This window comes from Vipera berus (genome assembly GCF_964194415.1).
Source record: "Vipera berus genome assembly, chromosome: 1".
Lineage (NCBI taxonomy): Eukaryota > Metazoa > Chordata > Lepidosauria > Squamata > Viperidae > Vipera > Vipera berus.
In genome coordinates, this window is record NC_138202.1 from 252,948,548 (window position 1) to 252,969,863 (window position 21,316).

Here is a 21,316-nt window from a genome sequence, read left to right on the forward strand (position 1 = left end):
GCAAGCACACAGACACCGATTGACGGGCTCCGGCGTCTGGACCAATACAAACCCAGCATGCTTTGATGCTGTGAGCGCTGAGCCAATCAGCGCTCTCAATGTTAAAAATGCTTACCAAGATGGATGCCCCCATAGGTGTCTTCCTGCCGTACCAATAACAGAGGTTCGTGCAGCGAGGAAGGTCCGCGGTCCCTTGAAATCTTCGATCCCGGGATGCCAGGCAAAATGCTGCGCGCCTCGCTCCGAGAGGTGCGTCGTTTTTTTGGCTGCTCCGGGAGTTATTTCTGTCTCTAGATCTGGATTCGTTTTCTGCGTTTAGGGGAGATTCTTGTTCTTCCAAGTATACTTGGTATACAAAGGGTAGAAATCCACATAATTCAGTATTTTCAGTATTGCATGACGGTACCGCATTTCTAGGATATTTTTTTTTTAGATTGCTGTTATAGTAAGGCTAAGAGAACAGATGTGGGTGGTAGAAATCCAGATGACCAGTAGATGACAGCAAAGTGATATGGAAAGCTCAAATAGTAGTTCTTTCGGATATTTGCAATGTAGGCTGCAATCTTGGCAGTGCAAAAGAAACCATAAATGTCAGTAGTCCTTTGACAGACACACACACACACACACACACACACACTCAAATAGCTACTTATGCTCAACATGATACAAATACCAGACTTTCTCACTAAATCCATACAAAATAAACCATCTATTTATATTTAAGTAAGAATATAACCTGTACAGTTTGTATAAGAGTAACCTCCCCAGTGAACACAGTGAGGTCCTTCAGGCACAGGATTATGCTACTTGTAAGTTATTTATTTACTTAGCATATGGCATCTTATACATGGACTACGAATATAAATTAACATTTCATTTGTAGGTATATTATGCTTTTTTCAATGCTGCTTTAGGACCCCTTTCCAGAGCACGATACCATAGTCTCTCGAGACTGAAGGATGCCAATGAATGAATGAAGTAATATATTCATATTTGCACACAGGCAGCTATGTATGTACAAAACGGAGAGGTTGCAAGGGTCTCTATTTGACTACCTGAAATTACGACGTCCTGATGATGATAAGATTTTTATTGAGAAGATTTATTAGTATTTGTAGTTAAAAATGGAGCACAGTCTAAGATAGCAGTGGGGCCTACTGAGTCTATGACTTGATCTGCCAAAAGCAGGAGAAATTTAAAAATCTAATCAAGAATAATCCAGGTGATGTTTGAATACCTCTCTTGTAAGAGAGCCTTCTTTTGCAGAATGTATCAAAATTTCATTCATTCTTACATAAATAAGTATAGGGATTCTAAAGGTAAGGTAAAGGTTCCCCCGCACATGCATGCTAGTCGTTTCCGACTCTAGGGGCCGGTGCTCATCTCCGTTTCAAAGCCGAAGAGCCAGCGTTTGTCCGAGGACATCTCCGTGGTCATGTGGCCGGCATGACTAGACGCCAAAGGCGCACGGAACGCTGTTACCTTCCCACCGTAGTGGTCTCTATTTTTCTACTTGCATTTTTACGTGCTTTCGAACTGCTAGGTTGGCAGAAGCTGGGACGAGTAACAGGCGCTCACTCTGTTACGCGGCACTCGGGATTCAACCCGCCAAACTGCCGACCTTCCGATCAACAAGGTCAGCGTCCTAACCCACTGAGCCACCGTGTCCCTTTAATAGGGATTCTACCATTACATTAATATTCTGGAATGCATTTATTTGTGGATCTCTTATTTCTATTGCCTCGGCAAATATGTGTGTGTGTGTGTGTGTGTGTGTATGTATGTATGTATGTGTGTGTGTCCTTGAGGGATTAACGCAGTGATGATGAACCTTTTAGAGACTGAGTGCCCAAACTACAACCCAAAACCCACTTATATATCGTCAGATGCCAGGTGGGCATGGCCCATTGGGTGGGTGTGGCCCTTTGGGTGGGCATGGCTGTGGTGATAATGGCAGACTGGTTGGGACTAAAAAGTTCAATCAATCAATTCCAACTTTACGAGATTTTTTTTTCCCGTGAGATGTTAAAATTGATTGATTGAATGAACCTTTTTTTTTGCACACGGCGGCAGAGGCCTAAAGCGAAAAGGTTTTATAAAACCCAGCTGAAGGCCTAGGACTGGGGCGACATCGCATGTGCCCACAGAAAGGGCTCTGTGTGCCACCTCTGGCACGTGTGCCATAGGTTTGCCACAACGGGATTAAGGGAAGAGATGCTGCCTAGAAAATTATCCGACAAGAGGGAAGAGACTTTAGTTGCATAAATGGTCAGAGAAAGAAACTTAGGGATGGATCAGGCAATTAAAAATATTCAACAGGAGATTTGTGCTTTCAGATTTACAAGTTTTTGTTAACGTGGTATAATAATGAAGCAGAATTGGCTCATCTGATCAAGTTTCTTGTCTGGTTTACCTGGAGGGAACTGATAGAAATTAATTCATCAGAAAATATGTCTGTTGAAGTCCTCAAAGAACGCTTAAAAGGAGTTGAAATTCATTTTTTGGCTAGCATTGTAAGAAAATTGAGTGTTCTTTGGCTCATGATCTCCTCTTACCATTTGTCTTTGTTTCAGATATAGCATATGTTAATACAACTTTAGAAAAAAATGTTGTGGTTAAGGATGTAAATGTGATGTTAAACTTTATTCTTAAAATATACTTTATGAAGAGTTTTGGTTACACTGATTTTGGGGCTCGGTGAAAAAGAATAATTTACATAAATAGAAATTTATCCTCCTGGTACTGTGGAATGGATTCATGATACAAATTTGTTACCTAGAATTGAATTAATTCTTTATTAATACTAAATGGATATTATATGGGTGTTTTTCTCTTTTTACTTTTTCCCCCCCTTTCTCTTTTGCATTAATGTATTTTAATTATCAAAAGTTATATATGCTCTTTTTTCACTGTATAATTACTACAGTACTTATTCTGTTCAAATTATTGTATTTCTCTTTTTTCATTGTCATTTCAGATTTCTGCAGCACTAAAGAAAGGTCATATTAGTTCAATTGAACTTTGTCAGAAATGTCTCTCGTTAATAAAAACTACCAAATTTCTTAATGCTTACATAACAGTAACAGAAGACACAGCAATAAAACAAGCTCAGGCGTCAGAGGAGAGATACAGACAAGGTAAGATACTGCTACCGAATAGTTGCTCTCTTCTAAAATTGTTAGCGTCTGAGCCTAATTTTTTTCCCTCAAGAGCAATAATTAATGATTATCATAAGAAATATACCACTAAGTTACAAAGGTTCCATCTTTGGTTATGGGAGGAGAGGTGTTGCCTCCCGTTGATAGGGCGTGCAATTTAGGTGTCCTCCTGGACTCACAACTCAGTTTCGAAGATCATATTGGAGTCGTGGCCAGGAGGGCATTCGCCCAGATTCGCCTGGTGCGCCAGTTGCGCCCCTATCTGGACCAAGATGCCCTACGTACGGTCACTCATGCACTCGTTACCTCCCGTATAGATTACTGCAATGCTCTCTACATGGGGCTGCCCTTGAAGACCACCCGGAGGCTCCAGCTGGTGCAGAATGCGGCCACGCGGGTAGTGATGGGAGCATCCTGATACTCCCATATTACACCCCTCCTGCGTGAGCTGCATTGGCTACCGGTTGTCTTCCGGGCAAGATTTAAGGTGCTGGTACTTACCTTTAAAGCCCTACATGGCTCAGGCCCGGGATATCTGCGGGACCGTCTGCTGCCGGGGACAACTTCCCATCGCCCAGTGCGCTCACACAGAGAGGGCCTCCTCAGGGTGCCGTCGGCCAGACCATGTCGGCTGGTGACCCCCAGGGGGAGGGCCTTCTCTGTGGGAGCGCCAGCCCTTTGGAATCAACTCCCCCTTGAGCTTCGGATGGCCCCGGACCTCCGGTCCTTTCGCCGCGACCTCAAAACGTTCCTTTTCCATCAGGCTGACCTGGATTGATGATGGGTTTTTAAAAGTTTTAATTTTTAACTCTGTAATTAATATTTGGGGCTGTTATTTAATTTTTTCTTAACTTTTGTACTGTTGTTTTTTATTGCTGTTAGCCGCCCTGAGTCCTCTGGGAGATAGGGCGGCATATAAGTCCCATAATAAATAAATAAATAAATATTTATAAAACAGAAAAATCTCGCTTCTGTTTGTTTAAAGTAACTGTCTATGGAGATTAAAGTAACATTTTTCTCCGGTTTTCTCAGAGGTTGTAAATGGCCCGCATATATTTGCTGGTTTAAATGTTGTCATCCTCCACAGAAAGGACTTAATATGTGAGAGCAGGTAGTTTTTAGATTAGGTTTGTTTTCATAGATATTCCTGTATCCAAGAGAGAGATTTTATTGTTGAACCTATGTATCAATATGAAATTCTAAAATAATGTAAACTATTCCCTTTAACTAGTGTTGTGGACTTAGTTCACACAATAAGCCATAATATGTATTGTTTGTGTTTAGCATGACATACAAACCCAAAAATATGGCTTACTGTGATGTATGAATCAAGCCATTACGGCAGGGGTCCCCAGTCTAAGGGCCGTGGCCCACTACTAGGCCATGGCCTCTTGGCCAGTAGGCTGTGGAAATGGCTGGTTGATGTGTGCGTTCGTGCACATTCCCCCCCCCACTCGCATTAGCGCCCACAGCCCCATTTGCACATGCACACAGGCGCGAATGGGGCCGCTAGCCCAGGTGGGTTGCACAGACCGTTTGTGGATGTGTGAATGGGGCTGCTAGTGCCACACCATAGTCTGAGGTGCCATTTACATGCGTGCATGCGTGTGCACCAATTTAAAAACTATTCTTCCCTCCGGGCCATGAGCCTGGAAAGGTTGGAGACTTCTGCATTATGGCTTAGTCAATATATTGTGCAGACAGGTAATCTCCAACTTACAACTGATTGTTTAGTGATTCTTCAAAGTTACAATGGACCTTTCCAAGACTACTTAAAACCCAGTTTCAAAATTCCAATGGCAGCCCACAGACACACCCCATGTGATCACATTTTAGACACTGAGCAACCGACCCTCATTTACAGCTATTTGCAGCATCCTGCAGTGACATGACCACAAATTATTTTATTTATTTTTTGCTGTAAACCAGTGTTAACTTGCAGTTTCAAACATCCTTAGGGTGCACTGGGTTTGCTTAGCAACCATTGTGTTCTCCTAATGGGTTGTAAAGTCAGACACAGTTATATGGCGATCTGCTTAATGATTGCCGTGACTTACAACCATATTTCTGGGCTTAATTACAGTTGTAATTTGAGGTCTACCTGTATGGTATTGTGGAGTCAGACCGTATTTAAAAAATCCTTGTTTATTATTACTAGCAAAATGGTCTCAAGTAACTCTGACAAAACATTGATTTAATTAACCTTGTATTCTTCGTAATGAAGGTCAGCCATTGGGTGATTTAGATGGTATTCCTGTTGCTGTGAAAGACAACTTCAGCACTGCTGGCATTGAAACAACATGCGCATCCAAGATGTTGAAAGGTAAAGTTCAATTTTTAAAAAACAAGTCCACACTTTAGATCTCTGATTCTTAGTGTCTGAATTGTCTCACATTAATCTAAGGGCTTTAATGGCGAAGCCTTTGATCATTTTGATAGCAGTGCCAGAGTTTTATCATAAGTTCATCAAATTCAAAATAATATTTTCTTACAAAGTAATGGAAGAAGGTAGGGGGAAAAATTCCAATATAATTAATAAGAAAATGCAGTTGTTAGCCACAAAATGCAACCCTTGTGATTTTGAGACATTCCAGACTAATTTTCTAATCTTCAACTAATCTGTGTGGCCACTAAGTGAGCAGGAAATGGAGTTCTGTCATTAATAGCAGGAAACCAAGCAATTAGTTCCTAGTATTTATTTATTTATTTTATTTTATTAGATTTATATACCGCCCTTTCCCGAAGGACTCAGGGCAGTTTACAGGGTATTTAAAATCAAACCAATACAAAAGTTAAAAACAATTTTAAAAGATTAAATTATCCCTAAAAAATAAAACCCCAGTTAAAAATTCTCAGCCTGGGACGGAGAGCTCAAAGAGCCAGGTCTTCAGGTCCCGGCAGAATGAACGAAGGTCGGGGGCAGTCCTAAGCTCCACGGGCAGCTGGTTCCAGAGGGCAGGCGCACCCACTGAGAAGGCCCTCCCCCTGGGTGTTGTCCGCCGGCAATCTCTTACCGCCGGCACCCTGAGAAGACCCTCCCTGTGTGAGCGCACTGGACAAAGGGAACTTGATGCTGGCAGTACCAGCTAATTCAGGATGAAATTGCTGATTTCCTGATGCTATGGGCAAGACAGCAACAGGATTCAAGAGTAAAATATTTTTTTATGTAGAAGCATGGGACCATAGATAGCTGCCTGCCATTGAGGCAAATCATGGGTTCATCTAACCAAATATTAACCATGTTCAGTGGCAGAAATTCTCTGTGCTTTAGAGACAGATTTTTCTATTCCTGTCTCAAATGACAGATTGAAACCGAAATTTGGCAAACCACATGCTGTAAGACTGAGCCATAGTGCCTTATTTATCAAGTCTGCTTGGAAAGACTCTCTGATTATTTATTTCTGCATTATTTATTTATTAAATTAGTTTCTCATCCATCTCTCCACAAGACAACACTTTTATTATGCTTTTTGTTCCAGACAAAATTTTGATGTAATTGTGGTTGTTGTTACTACAGGCTTTGTAAATTGCAGTTGAAATCCAGTGATATTTTCCTGCTTATGGAATACCTCCACCAGCAGAACAGGATCCCCTTTTGCAGCCTCACCCCATCAGTATTTTGCAGAAAGAGAAGAGAAAGGCTGCATTATAAAAGCAGAAATTTGCTCTAGTGATGTGAATGTAGTCCAAACTACAGCACTGCTTTTATAGCTTGAACTTCTCTCATGACAGTGTATCATTACGCACCACCTTTTTTTGACTGAAGAGCGAGAATCAGATATATCAGATTAATAAAATAAGTCACACAGGTAAAACACTCTTAAGTATTATAAGATAGAGTCTTAGCCAATCCAGTATTTACATTTGTTTTTCAGGTTATATCCCTCCATACAATGCAACAGTAGTTCAGAAAATGCTGGATCAAGGAGCTGTACTGCTTGGAAAAACAAACCTAGATGAATTTGCTATGGGGTGAGTTGAATTAAATTCCTGAAAGGCAAAAAAAAAATAGCCCACTTACTCATTCATAATTCTTAAAATTTCCATTTGACTTGGAAGTACAGGTCTGGAAGCACAGATGGGGCCTTTGGGCCAGTGCGGAACCCCTGGAGTTATTCAAGACAGTACAGAGAAAAATCTGCACCAACGTCCCCTGCTCAACACGAGGATCCTGGCTGGCTGATAACTGGAGGAAGCTCCGGCGGCAGTGCTGCTGCGGTATCATCTTTCACATGCTTTGTGTAAGAGGATCTCACGACGTTGAATTTAGAACATTGTAATACAGGTAGCCCTCCACTTACAAACTGTTTGTGTAGCGACCGTTCAAAGTTACAACGGCACCACTGGGGGAAAAAAGTGACTTATGACCAGTTTTCACACTTAACGACTCTTATAGCACCCCTATGATCATGTGATCAAAATTCAGACCCTTGGTAATTGACTCATATTTATGACAGTTGCAGCGTCCCGGGTGTGTGTGTGTGTGTGTGTGTGTGTGTCATGTGATCCCCTTTTGAGACCTTCTACAAGCAAAGTCAATGGGGAAGCCAGATTCACTTAACAACCAGGTTACTAACTTAACAACTGCAGTGATTCACTGAACAACTGTGGCATGAAAGGTCGTAAAATGGGGCAAACACATTTGACAAACGTTTCACTTAGCCACAGAAATTTTGGGCTCAATTGTGGACGTAGGTCGAGGACTGCCCTTAACTGGGGACAAGTACTTGATGAATATCAACAATGCATTATGTCCTGCTCAAGTACCATTTAAAGTTCTTTCCAAATTATAATGGAATTAAAGATACATTGGAATGCAAACATGCCTCTTCTGAGAGCTGAAAGATGAAAGGTCCAGTGCATAAGCTAAAAATTACTGGTTGGTCGCACACATTTTAAGTGTAACTTGTTTGTTTCTGCCTCAGCAGATGACAATATCTGGTCTATCTTGTCAGGTCAGACATACTTAATTCGTGGATAGGAGGCCATCAATAAATTTCAGGCAGCAGGATAGGGTGAAGAAAAAAATCCCAGAAGAAAGTAATGGTGAAGCACCTGTGTCCTGTTGTTGAGAAAATTCCATGAAGTCTTCAGGAGTTAACTAGAAGAAAATGTAATTGTATGTGCATTCATTCGTTCATTCATTCAAAAATGGCTTTCAGATAGCAGATGTGAAAGGAGAGCCTAACGGGATACAGTTTTGTATTTGCTTCTGATTCCCATGTTTTTTCATTCAATTACAGAGCTCTGGGATCTGATTCAGGAGGTTCCACAAGAAACCCAGCCTCCCTCTGTGGAGTTGTTGGTTTAAAGCCCAGCTATGGCCTCATTTCCCGTTATGGTCTCATCCCACTTGTGAACTCAATGGATGTCCCAGGCATTTTAACCAGATGTGTGGATGATGCAGCTGCTGTGTTAGGTACAACAATTATGTGCTTCCTTAGGTATCTGTCCCAAGTTTGTTTAGCAGTTCTCTTTTTCCCGTTATCTCATGGGTGCCGTTCCATTTCTTTCAGGTGTTCTTGGTGGGCATGACCCAAAAGATTCGACCACAGTACAAGATCCCTTTTGCCCATTTCAGCTACCTAACTTGATAGATATGAAAAATCTTTGCATTGGGGTTCCTAAGGTAAATGGATATATGATTAGTGAGCATTAAGGTACATTAAATGTAATACTAAATTGCCTTAAATCAGGAAATTAGTGAGCATTTAAGTTAGTGACCATTAAATTATAAATTAAATTAAATTAATACCCTTCTGTCTTTTGATTCATGTTTTCAACTTACCGTACAAAATTAATAAAGCCTGTATGGAAGACTAAAAACCTGTGCCTCTCCAAGTCTTGCTGGAGTACAGCTTCTGCCAGTCTTAGGATGATGAATAATCAGAGGGATTTAATAGGTGTTCCCTTACACAGGTCCCTAATTCCTAATTTAAAGAGTCTAGCACTGAATGTATTATTCTATGGCATTGAGTTTTGTATTGATTGTACTGATTCAGTATCATTTACCAAAAATAAAGTGAAATTTAAGCTTCCCCCGCCCCCTATTTATGGCAGACGTGTCACCAGATATTACTAAACTTAACTTGCAGATCCAATCTGGGTCAGTTACCAGGACGAGAGAGAAGTTCCCTGGAGATGGGCTCCAGCACAAGTCCAAAAGTTCAGAAGACTAAACCTCCGGTCCCGCTGACCGAGCCAGATTGGATCCTGCAAAATCGATTAAGTTAGTAAAATCTGGAGACATGTCTGCCCCACCTGGTGCCTTACCCATATTGGATCCTGTAACATTATCCTAGGTCCTAGGACATGTGTATTCGCCTTCATTTGTAAACTGATCTTCCTAGCAGCCACAGGCACTACTGCTAATGCTGATAGATGCTAGGAGTTGTACTTCACAACACATGAAAAGCAATGTGGCCATCTCATATTTCAAGAATAAAAGTATGTATTGCATGTTTTAGAGAGGATTGTGAAATCTTTGGTTGTATTGTGATAACTCCAAATACCTATTTTGTCTTCTGAAGAGATATATGCCAGTGCCAGAGTAAAAATATAAAAGAAATGTGTGGTGTTTTTCTTTCAGAACTTTTTTTTCCCTTTACAAAAATTTAAATTTCAAAACCAAAACCTTGATATTCAAAGCTTATGTTTGTATTTTAGATAATGAAGTTCACATTCTGAATATAAGACCAAGGCCTATGAATTATAATTTTTCCATTCACTACTTAAATGAATTGAGAATTGGTTTGTTTTTTTTAAAAAAAAAAGTATAAATAAAATTTCTCCAAGAGCACTCTCCAGACATCGAGAATTTCACCTCCATAATTTCCAGCCACATGGCTGTTTGAGATTTATGGGAACTGGAGTCCATACTTCTGGAGAGTGTTCAGATTAATGGAGGCTGTTAAACAGAAATTCATTCTACTGTTACAGAAAGAAAAGTGTGTAGAATTAATGAACATGGCATTGGAACATGTTAAAAATATATTCTTTATTTAATAAAGAACATGGCTGAAATGGCAGCTTACTTCCGCGGAGCATCCTTTTGCTATTGACTTCTACAGATTAATGTGCTTCGGAGTTATTTATTATAAAAAAATAAGAGGATGGCACTAGGTTTGATAATTGTGTAACAGAAGAACTTATGTTAAACCTTGCTTTGTAAATTTCTATTGTGTCTAGTTAGTATGTGTTTATTTATTTAACAAATGTATACAAATGTGACTCTGGACTGCATCTCTAATGCAAATCTTTATTGGGTACAGCATACTGGCACTAAACAGTTGAAAATCAGCTCTAGTAATATGGTGGGAAAAGGATAAAATTTTCCCACCCCTCTCTAACAGTTTAGGTCACATTGTCCAATTAATCCTCAGGCAGTGGTTATGAGATGAAGATCTCTGTTTGCCACAACATCTCTTTGGTGACCTTGGTTCCCATCCGGATATAATCCACCTGTGCATTCCAAACCTTCCCCTCGCAACTGTAGGCAAGCTGGAAGCAGCATGGCAGCTCTAACACAAGTAATCTTCATAGCTTGACACATTCTAGTGGTGAGCAAGGCATGAGTAACTGAGTAAAGCCTCATTTAGAAGATGTATACCCTTCCAAACCTTCTTAAGCCTACTTTGGGGTTTATAAAATGTCTTAGAACAAGTTCTTAGCATTGTTATTCATTCCATACTTAGAATGGCTACTGCTATTACTTTAACATTACTTAATATCATTCTTGTTTCTTGAGCAAGAGCCCATGTTATCCCAGCATTTTCCAAAAATAAGTTGACTCTGAGATAGGCTGCAGTTTTGTATCAGATTCAAGGCCATCTTAGCTGCCCTGTATAGAGAACTCCCTAATACAGAATTAGAAATAAGGTATCAGAAGGTCGGCAGTTTGGCGGGTCGAATCCTGAGTGCCACGTAGCAGAGTGAGCGCCTGTTACTCATCCCAGCTTCTGCCAACCTAGCAGTTCGAAAGCAGATAAAAATGCAAGTAGAAAAATAGGGACCACTACGGTGGGAAGGTAACAGCGTTCCATGCGCCTTTGGCGTCTAGTCATGCCAGCCACATGACCACGGAGATGTCCTCAGACAAGTGCTGGATCTTTGGCTTTGAAACAGAGATGAGCACCAGCCCCTAGAGTCGGAAACGACTAGCACGCATGTGCGGGGGAACCTTTACCTTTATAAAGATCCGTGCCCCTCCTGGCTAGCTTATGCGGCTCGGGAGGGAACACGAGGCTGGTTCCATGCAGTAATAACTGCTTCTTTGAAGGAGGGTGTCTTCCCTGCCGCCTTGAAGGAGGCGGTGGTGAGACCCCTTCTCAAGAAGCCTGCTTTGGACCCGGCTGTTTTAAACAACTATCGTCCAGTCTCCAACCTTCGCTTTCTGGCGAAGGTTGTTGAGAGTGTGGTGGCGCATCAGCTCCCTCTGTTCCTGGAAGAAACTGATTATCTGGACCCGTACCAATCGGGCTTCAGGCCCGGACACAGCACGGAGACGGCATTGGTCGCGCTGGTGAATGATCTCTGGAGGGCTAGGGACAGGGGTTGTTCCTCTGTCCTGGTCCTATTAGATCTCTCAGCGGCTTTCGATACCATCGACCATGGTATCCTGCTGCGGCGTCTCAGGGGGTTGGGAGTGGGAGGCACTGTTTTACGGTGGTTCTCCTCCTACCTCCAGGGCCGCTCGCAGTCGGTGTTGACAGGAGGGCAGAGATCCGCCCCGAGGTCTCTCATTTGTGGAGTTCCTCAGGGGTCGGTCCTCTCGCCTCTCCTGTTCAACATCTATATGAAGCCGCTGGGCGAGATCATTCGTGGTTTCGGGGTGGGGTATCACCAGTACGCTGATGATACCCAACTTTTTCTTTCCACCCCGAACCAACCCAGCGATGCCCTCTCCGTGATGTCCCGGTGCCTGGAGGCGGTTCAGGTCTGGATGGGGAGAAACAGGCTTCGTCTCAATCCCGCCAAGACTGAGTGGCTGTGCATATCGGCATCTCGGGTTAACCAAGTTATTCCATCCTTAATGATGGGGGGTGAGGTGTTACCCCCCGTTGATAGGGCTCGCAACTTGGGCGTCCTCCTGGACTCACGGCTCAATTTTGAAGACCACATAGGAGCCGTGACCAGGGGGGCTTTTGCACAGGTTCGCCTGGTGCGCCAGTTGCGTCCCTATCTGGACCGAGACGCCCTACGCACAGTTACTCATGCGCTTGTTACCTCCCGTTTGGACTACTGTAACGCTCTCTACATGGGGCTGCCCTTGAAGACCACTCGGAGGCTTCAACTGGTGCAGAATGCGGCCGCGCGAGTTGTAATGGGGGTCTCCCGATACTCCCATGTAACACCTCTACTCCGCGAGCTGCATTGGCTTCCGGTTGCCCTCCGGGTGAAATTCAAGGTGCTGGTTATCACCTATAAAGCCCTACATGGCCTGGGTCCGGGCTATTTGAGGGAACACCTGCTGCCGGCATCAAACGCCCTTCGCCCAGTGCGCTCCCACAGGGAGGGTCTGCTCAGGGTGCCGCCGGTGAGAGATTGCCGGCGGGTGACACCCAGGGATAGGGCCTTCTCAGTGGGAGCGCCTGCCCTCTGGAACCAGCTGCCGGTGGAGCTGAGGACTGCCCCCGACCTCCGATCATTCCGCCGGGGCCTGAAGACCTGGCTCTTTGAGCTCTCAGGCCCAGGCTGAGGAGAAATTTTTAATTGGGGTTTTAAGTATACAGGGTCAATTTAATATTTTTTAATTTGGTTTTTTAACTTTTGTATGGTGGATTTTTTAATTTCCTGTAAACCGCCCTGAGTCCTCAGGGAATAGGGCGGTATATAAATGTAACTTAATAAATAAATAAATAAATAAATAATCCAGAGAGCAATTTCCCTCTCAAAACACAGGACCTTTCATTGTCATCCCGCAATTCACTTGAGTATTTTTGACATCTTCATATCAGATGAACCCTATGAAATGCTTCCGGTTGTACATAAACGTTCTGCTTTCTCCTCCCTCCCAGGAATACCATACTGCAGGATTATCTAGTGAGACTCTAGCTGTGTGGTCCAAGGCAGCTGACCTCTTTGAGAGAGCTGGAGCTAAAGTGATGGAAGTGAGCCTGCCCCACACCTCCTATTCCATTGTCTGTTATCATGTGTTATGTGCAGCAGAGGTAGCTTCTAATATGGCTCGATTTGATGGTCTGGAATATGGTAAGCCTTCTTACAGCTGAAGATTGAGTCGTCTTTTCAATATTCAACTTTAATTATTGGCAACCAAACTCTGTGTAGTAAAAATCTTGGTAACAAAAGATAGTATATTATTAAGAATGTTGGTTCTTCAACCGACAATTTATTTGGCAAAAAGGGGCCCTATAAAATATGCAACGTTTGCAACGTTCTACTAATAACTTGTTCATCTGCCTAATCCTAACAAAGCTTGCAGGTACAGCCATGTGAAAAGAGTTGCATTCACAAAATGTGTAAACCCTACACTGTTATTTGTAAAAATAATAATAATAATAACCAGTTACAAACAACCAACAGGGCCAAATCAATTATATCATGGCTTAGTATGGTATATGAGAGAGCCAGTTTGATCTTGTAATTAAAGGACTATGTGCAGAAACCCAAGTTCTAGTCCTTCCTTTGGCCTACTAGTTGGGCCACTCTCCATTATCCCCACAAAGAAGGAAAGGCAGACTATGCTATGCAGTTGCTACGTTAGGAGTCAAGTACAAGGCTGGTTGAGTCTTGGTCGAAGTCACTAAATAAAAAGAAATTGTGGTTGATGATACAGGAAGTTAAAGCATTTTAGCAGGAGGAATCTGATATCTGGCATATCTCCTTAATCTTATACTAAAGTTTGAGATAACAACAGAAAAAAATGGATTTAGCATTTTATGAATATGAGTAATGTTCTGAGACATTCCAGGAAGTTGTATTTCTATTCTTTTGCTTCCTGGTACAAAAATTATTCCAACTCGTAATTGTGGATTTGTTGATAATTTGGCACCTAGCAGTGAAAGACATAATTGGAAATAATGGCCTCAGAAATTAGAGAAAACCTGTACCATGATACAATAGGATTAGAGAAGAAATGCTGTACATTGACCTTTCTTGGAGTATCTCACCTACGCATAAAAGTAGAAAATACTTAGACCTGGGCGGATAATCTAGTTAGGCCCAGCTAACTTGAGAAGCTTCAGCTGTAGAAAACTGCATCACTAGAAGATTTTGCATTCAAAATTAAAGCCTAATATTTTTAAATTCATCAACATGCATGAAAAGTAAAATTTGAGCTTTTTATATACACCTGTCTATGAATCATATCACACAGAATGAGATAATTAAATAAATGAGGATCCACTAATACGTTCCAGAGTAGCAAACGACTTATAAAGAGTGAGCCAACTTTGAACCAGTAATGAAATAAATGTTTAATTATAGGTGACAAAGTCTGTGCCTACCAAAGCTTTTTTTTAAAAAAAACACAAGAAAAGTCTCCTTGAATTGAGTTGAGGCTTGGTGAATGGTGGAAATAACTTTATTATGTTTTTGGAAGAGTGCTTTTATCTTTAAGGAAATATTGTCTCAGGTTTGTCCTTTGAGGAGTGATCTGATTGCAACAAAAAGCACATACACTTAAACTCTACTGTGATCTTGTACTCGAGTCAGGAATGAATACAGTCTTGGTTTCATGTTGGCATATAAATCTTGGCTTGTGTCAATATGTTAATCCAAGTATTCTAGGTAAGGTCTCAATAGCCACACTTAATTTTAGCTCGCTCACTCTCGTTTTCCTTCTTCAGCAAGAATCAGGAAAAAGAGACATAAAAATTTTAGACATCTTTGGGGAGGATTTCCATCCCTGTGGCCATCCTTTTTGTGCAGGAAATATTTGGTGAAGAAGCTTCAGCTCAATCCTTCCAACTGCTAGATCAGCTGGAGAAGCTAATAGACTGGTGCAAAGCCAACAACCTGTCTCTGAATGTAGACAAAACAAAAGAGATGGTTGTTGACTTCAGGAGGACAAAATATGACCGCTCTCCACTGAACATCGATGGCTCCTTCGTGGAGATCGTAAGGAGCACCAAATTGCTTGGTGTTCACTTGGCGGAGAATTTCACTTGGTCCCTCAACACCTGTTCCATAACAAGGAAGGCCCACCAGTGTCTTTCCTTTCTGAGGAAACTGAGGAAGTCACAGCTTCCACCACACATCCTCACAATCTTCTACAGAGGGACTATTGAGAGCACCCTGAGCAGTTGCATTACTGCCTGGTTTGGAAATTGCACCGTTTCGGATTGCAAAACCCTACAGCGAACAGTGAGGATGGCAGAGAAGATCATCGGGGTTGCTCTTCCCTCTGTCATGGATATTTACATCACACGTTGCATCCGTAAAGCCAGAAACATTATGGCTGATTACACACACCCCTCATACACACTCTTCACTCTTTTGCCATCTGGAAAGAGTTACAGGAGCATTTGGGCTTGGACATCCAGATTGTGTAACAGTTTCTTCCTACAAGCCATTAGAATTCTCAACACGAAGAAACTGGAACTATAAATACTTGTGTTTGTAGTTTTTTAAAGTTTTTAGTTTAGAGTTATGTGTAGTTTGTGTTCTGTTCTTCTTTTGATATGTGTCATAGGATGTAGCACCTTGGTCCTGGGGAAATGTTGTTTCGTTTCACTGTGTACTGTACTGTATATTGTTGAAATGACAATAAAGTCTACTACTACTACCACTACTACTACTACTACTACTACTACTAACTCTTAAAACCCATGTGAAATGTTTAGCTTTGGGGTTGATGAGTAAATGAAGCGTAAGAGGTTTAGCAGCAATAACAAGTCAGCCTTGGATAGCCTTTTATACTGAAAGGGATTGTGTAGTTTAATCAGCCTTGAATGTTGTGGGGATGTATTTGTCAACTGCTGATTGCTCCTCCTTTTAGGGCATCGTAGCAACGCTGAGCAGTCCACGGAAACTTTGATTGCAGCCACACGCCGGGAAGGCTTTAATGATGTTGTAAGGGGAAGAATTCTATCAGGGAACTACTTCTTGCTAAAACAGTACGTTTTGCCCATTTTAAAGATCAAAGTTACAAAGCCGACATTTTATTTGTTGTTCGATTAAGGGAGAAGTTACCCATGGGTACAAGATTTTTTCATCTTTCCAAATCAGTATTATTATTATTATTACTGATTTGGCTTTAGAAGTAATGTCTTGTTTTATTAATAGCTTTAGAAATATCAGGGTCCTGCTTCAATTTATAGCCACCCACCCATTGCCTAGCCAGCTGGAAAACTAGAATAATTTTTTATTTTATTTTTTTATTTTAATTCCATTTATATCCTGCCCTTCTCCGAAGACTCAGGGCGGCTTTACAAACTTAGCAGTAGCCTTCATTCTATTTATATGCCTGCTTATTAGGGCTTTCACACACACCCCAAGCGGCATTATTACAAAGTCAGCTTATTGCCCCCAACAATCTGGGTCCTCATTTTACCTACCTCGGAAGGATGGAAGGCTGAGTCAACCTTGAGCCTGGTGGGATGGTTCACTGTACGTTTTTTTGGTTTCTTATGGGACTTCCTCCCTTCCCCCTTAGGAATTATGAGAATTATTTCATCAAAGCTCAGAAAGTGAGAAGACTCATAGCTAATGATTTTGCAAAACTCTTCCGTTCTGGTGTGGATATCCTGCTCACCCCAACTACCTTGAATCAAGCTGTGTTGTATCAAGAATTCATCCAGGAAGACAACAGGACTCGCAGCGCACAGGATGATATCTTCACTCAGGCTGCCAACATGGCTGGTGAGAAAAAAAGTGGAAGTTTATAGATTCTCTTTATTTCGTGAATTAAAACCAGGCAGCAGTTGTTTTACTCAATATATAAAAGCTTCCAACCTTCAGGAAAATCTGGTCCTTTACAAAACTTATTCACTATAGAGCAGGGGTGTCAAACTGCCAGCCCATGGGCCGGATGCGTCCTGCCGAAACTGCACCCACCCTAGTTCCGGCAATGGGGGAAAATTTGTGATATGTCACGTGAGGTGGTGAGTTTGATACCCCCGCTATAGAGTTTCCCATCATAACATTGCAAGTGACAACACAATATTTATTTTTATTTATTTAAAACATTTATGTCACCACCCATTTTCTAGCCAATTCTGGGCAGCTCCCAATGAAAAGTTAAAAGAACATATAAAGCCATATTAAAACTGAAAAACTAAAGACATTAAGACATTAAATGCAGCAAAGACCTGGTGCCAAGTCAGACTTCTAGTGTGCAAGTCAGATGTGATTAACCTTGGCTTACTTGATACTGCAATATTCCACATGTAGCTATTCAAAGTATTGCTAATTGGCACGCTGTCCAAGTTTGCGTGTATCTCTATACTAGGTCAACTGAAAGTTTGCAAAATTATGTCTGATTTTCTGATTTTTTCAGATCAACTTGATCAGACAAAACAATGATCCAAAACAAGAGGAAGGAAATAATGTAGTGATGTTTATGCCATAAGGAGTTTTGGAGGCATATGTAATTGTAACAAATAACAACTGTGAAGTTTGGTTACACCAGTACTCTGCCAAAGCTTGATCAATTATGTCTTTGAGCATTTGTATGTAATTTTCTAAATTAGCAATTATAAGCAAATAAATATGTGGTTGCTGAATTTACCCATTTAGCAAGGTAATAATTTGTTGTGATGAAATCCACATGAAAAAAAACAAACATTTTCAGGTGATTTTTTTCACATTAGTTTATCCAAGTAGGAGTTAGTGGATAATAAGTGAAAAATTAAACTTGGCGTATTTGGAACTCTAATCCGAGGATATAGCGATGAGTAGTTAGGAAGAATATGTGAACTTTGGAATGATGAAACCTTGCTCATGCCCCAGTAAAGGACAATTTGCATCAATCATCCACATTTTTCCCCAGACACTGGAGATCTAGGGTTAAATCATTATATAATCTAAATCATAAGTACTTATTAACTGTGCCTATAAAAGAAAAGAAATGTTTGAAGAATGAATGATGGTTGTTATTGTTGTTTTTTAACTTAATTAAATACAATTTGAAAAGCCACAAAGCTAAATTAAATATTTGCCTTCAAGAGAGAGAGAGGCTTTTGCTTTAGTTTTGCTGTTGTACTGTATTTATTTTATTTATTTTATTTTAATTCCATTTATATCCCGCCCTTCTCCGAAGACTCAGGGCGGCTTACAAGCTTAGCAGTAGCCTTCATTCTATGTATATGCCTGCTTATTAGGGCTTTCACACACACCCCCAAGCGGCATTATTACAAAGTCACCTTAATTGCTGTATGTTCTCATCAGGCAATACAAAGAAAGAAAGAAATGTTTGTTTGTCTTTCAGGGTTGCCAGCTGTAAGTGTTCCTTCCGCCCTCTCAGCAAAAGGCTTACCGATTGGTTTGCAGTTTATTGGCCGTGCTTTTCATGAGCTTCAGCTTCTCACTGTAGCCAGATGGTTTGAAACACAAGTGCAGTTCCCTGCCTTAGACCTGGAAGGAATCATGGATCCTCCTGACACCACGTCTCACCAGGAGAAGTCGGCATTTTTTTCATGAACGACGATGGGAAAGTTTATTATGTATATATTTAAAAAAAAGATTTAGAAAATTACAAATCTCAGCATATCAAAGCTTTCAACATAGTTTTTTTTATAAATGAAACACTTCCTATTAAAGACTAAAATACAGAGTTACATTATCCAGATTATTTATGGAGCAATCACACTGTTTTCAAGTTTAGAACTGATAAGTTTCTAAAACACTGTTAAATAAAAGCCTAGTCGATTTTTACAATACAGTAGTTAAAATTCGCAGATGATTGAGTGAAAAAGATTGACAATCTGTTTATCATTCCAAAGTGCAAGATTTAAAGAGGAATTTGAGTATGAATATCAGGTCAGCCTCCGTTCCCTGTCTTTTCATCTTTGGGGCTGAATTTCAAATAAACTGGGTGTCTTTCAGATTTTTTGATGATGGGGAGAGGCCTGCCTGTATGTTCTTCATTTAATTATAAGTATGTTCCACTTTATTTTGTAGCTCGGGTACTAGAAAACTATATAAATGTAAAGACAGCACTTTAGTCAAATTGGTTCCAGGTTTAAAATAACTTTATTTGTATTTCTTTCTTAATTTTAAATGAAGACTCCAAAAGCACACACACCCTCCACCAAATTAATTGCTTCCTAGATCATTTTTGCCCTTCCTACATAGATTCTGTTTTGTAATCTGATTTGTCTTTTAAAATCATATTTGTAAGCCTTGGCCTAATATCATATAACCATTATTATCCTAGAGGCCTGAAAAACATATTTCTTCTTCAAAATAGCTAATCTAGATGTCTTAATTCTGCACATGGATGGGAGAACTAATTAGAACATATTGAAACTGGGTTTGACTTCCTTTTTGAAAATGAAATGTTTTCACCACTAATCTCAATGCAGAAAGGACAAAGGACATTTATATAAAGCACAGGTAAGGAAAGCTTTAGGGATGCGGTGGCTCGGTGGGTTAGGACGCTGAGCTTGTCGATCAGAAGGTCGGCAGTTTGGCGGGTCGAATCCTGAGTGCCGCGTAACAGAGTGAGCGCCTGTTACTCGTCCCAGCTTCTGCCAACCTAGCAGTTCGAAAGGACGTAAAAATGCAAGTAGAAAAATAGAGACCACTACGGTGGGAAGGTAACAGCGTTCCGTGCGCCTTTGGCATCTAGTCATGCCGGCCACATGACCACGGAGACGTCCTTGGACAAGCACTGGCTCTTCGGCTTTGAAACGGAGATGAGCACCGGCCCCTAGAGTTGGAAACGACTAGCACGCATGTGCTGGGGAAGCTTTACCTTTACCTTTAAGGAAAGCTTTGTATTTTCAGAATTTAAACAGAGACCCTTCTCAACCATTGCAGTGTGCCCATATTCTCAGGGTGCCATTCCTTGGGTTTTTTGGGGGGAGTCTTAAGCAGCAGCCTTGTTTATCCTCCAGTTCTAATGCTGCTTCAGCAAAAAAAATTGCAAGGATAGCAATGCAGTTCTGCAAGGAATTGTGGTCCTGGGGATCCCCACTGGTGGTGTTTCAACCCAGGAGGGAAGATGATTTCAAAGCTTTCTGGCTGATATCTTTTCCCAAGGGATACTCAGCAAAAAATAAGTACTGTAGCAGCTGAACCTCGGGACCTTTTTCCTGATGAGCCTTAGGAAAGTCAAAAGGAAGATTCTGAAAGCCAGGGGATAATTTGCCTCCAGGGAAGAGTGTAATAAATTCCCTTTTTGAGTCAATGGAAGTCAAATATCTAAATATTCAAAAGAGTTTATTGGGAAAAGAGAACTACAGGGAAACTGAGGGAAGGCAGCAATCACAAACACAGAAGGAGTTACTAATTACCTCCTTGAATAAAATGCATATTCATTGCCGAGAGGAGGCTGGGGGAGAATTTGGAGACTTTGGCTGATTGCTGATAGGAAGGTTCTTCTTTATCTACCTGGCTCCCTCTTTCAGCTCTTCAAACTCCAGCCTAATTAAATGAGGGGATTTTTAAAAAGCCAGACTCTGGAGAGATTGATTGTGACTCTCCAGTCAAGGGCAGTAGTTCTTTTCTGATGCGTTGTGACTAGCCTACAAATCAGGAATGACCCAGGGATTAAACCCACCTTCCTAATTAACCTTGATGGAGCATTGAAAGTATGGGAGAATGAGAGTCCATTCTCTTTTATAAAAATTACATGGGAGATGTTTTTCTGGGAAAGAAAAATAAATCCATATTTTCAGGCCTCTTAGCAGGGGATCAACTTACCAGCTACTTTAGGAGACACTGTTAGACTAGGCCAGGGGTCTTCAAACTTGGCCCTTTTATGACTTGTGGACTTCAACTCTCAGCTGGCTGAGGAATTCTGGGAGTTGTAGTAAACAAGTCATAAAAGGGCCAAGTTTGAAGACCTCTGGACTAGGCCAAACCTGGGGATTATCAGCCAAATATAAATGTTCAGGATAAAATAGCAAGAAGATGACAAAGGACCTATCTGTGGACTTCCAAACAAGAGGACCCAACATCGATCACTCTCAAATCATCCTTTCTGCGGTGAAACCTAAGATCTTATTCAAGAGGGGGGAAAATAACCAATTTGA

At 41.2% G+C, this 21,316-nt stretch overlaps 1 protein-coding gene across 1 annotated transcript; it reads left to right on the forward strand.

Moving 5' to 3' along the window:
- The first annotated feature begins 105 nt into the window (after nt 1–105).
- On the forward strand, nt 106–19,007 carry QRSL1 (glutaminyl-tRNA amidotransferase subunit QRSL1). Its single transcript, XM_081325479.1, has 11 exons — nt 106–249; nt 2,978–3,137; nt 5,383–5,481; nt 7,034–7,130; nt 7,223–7,399; nt 8,402–8,577; nt 8,675–8,787; nt 13,175–13,367; nt 16,117–16,234; nt 16,774–16,979; nt 18,547–19,007. The coding sequence occupies exons 1-11, from the start codon at nt 214–216 to the stop codon at nt 18,756–18,758; spliced, it is 1,587 nt and encodes a 528-aa protein (XP_081181605.1). The 5' UTR covers nt 106–213; the 3' UTR covers nt 18,759–19,007.
- The last annotated feature ends 2,309 nt before the right edge of the window (nt 19,008–21,316 follow it).

Excerpts from the sequence above, each read along its gene's own strand:
- QRSL1 (XM_081325479.1), top strand. The coding sequence starts at position 214 with ATGCCAGGCAAAATGCTGCGCGCCTCGCTCCGAGAG. Across the intron at positions 250-2,977 it reads TGCGCGCCTCGCTCCGAGAG|ATTTCTGCAGCACTAAAGAA; the intron begins GTGCGTCGTTTT and ends TTGTCATTTCAG. Across the intron at positions 8,578-8,674 it reads TGATGCAGCTGCTGTGTTAG|GTGTTCTTGGTGGGCATGAC; the intron begins GTACAACAATTA and ends CATTTCTTTCAG.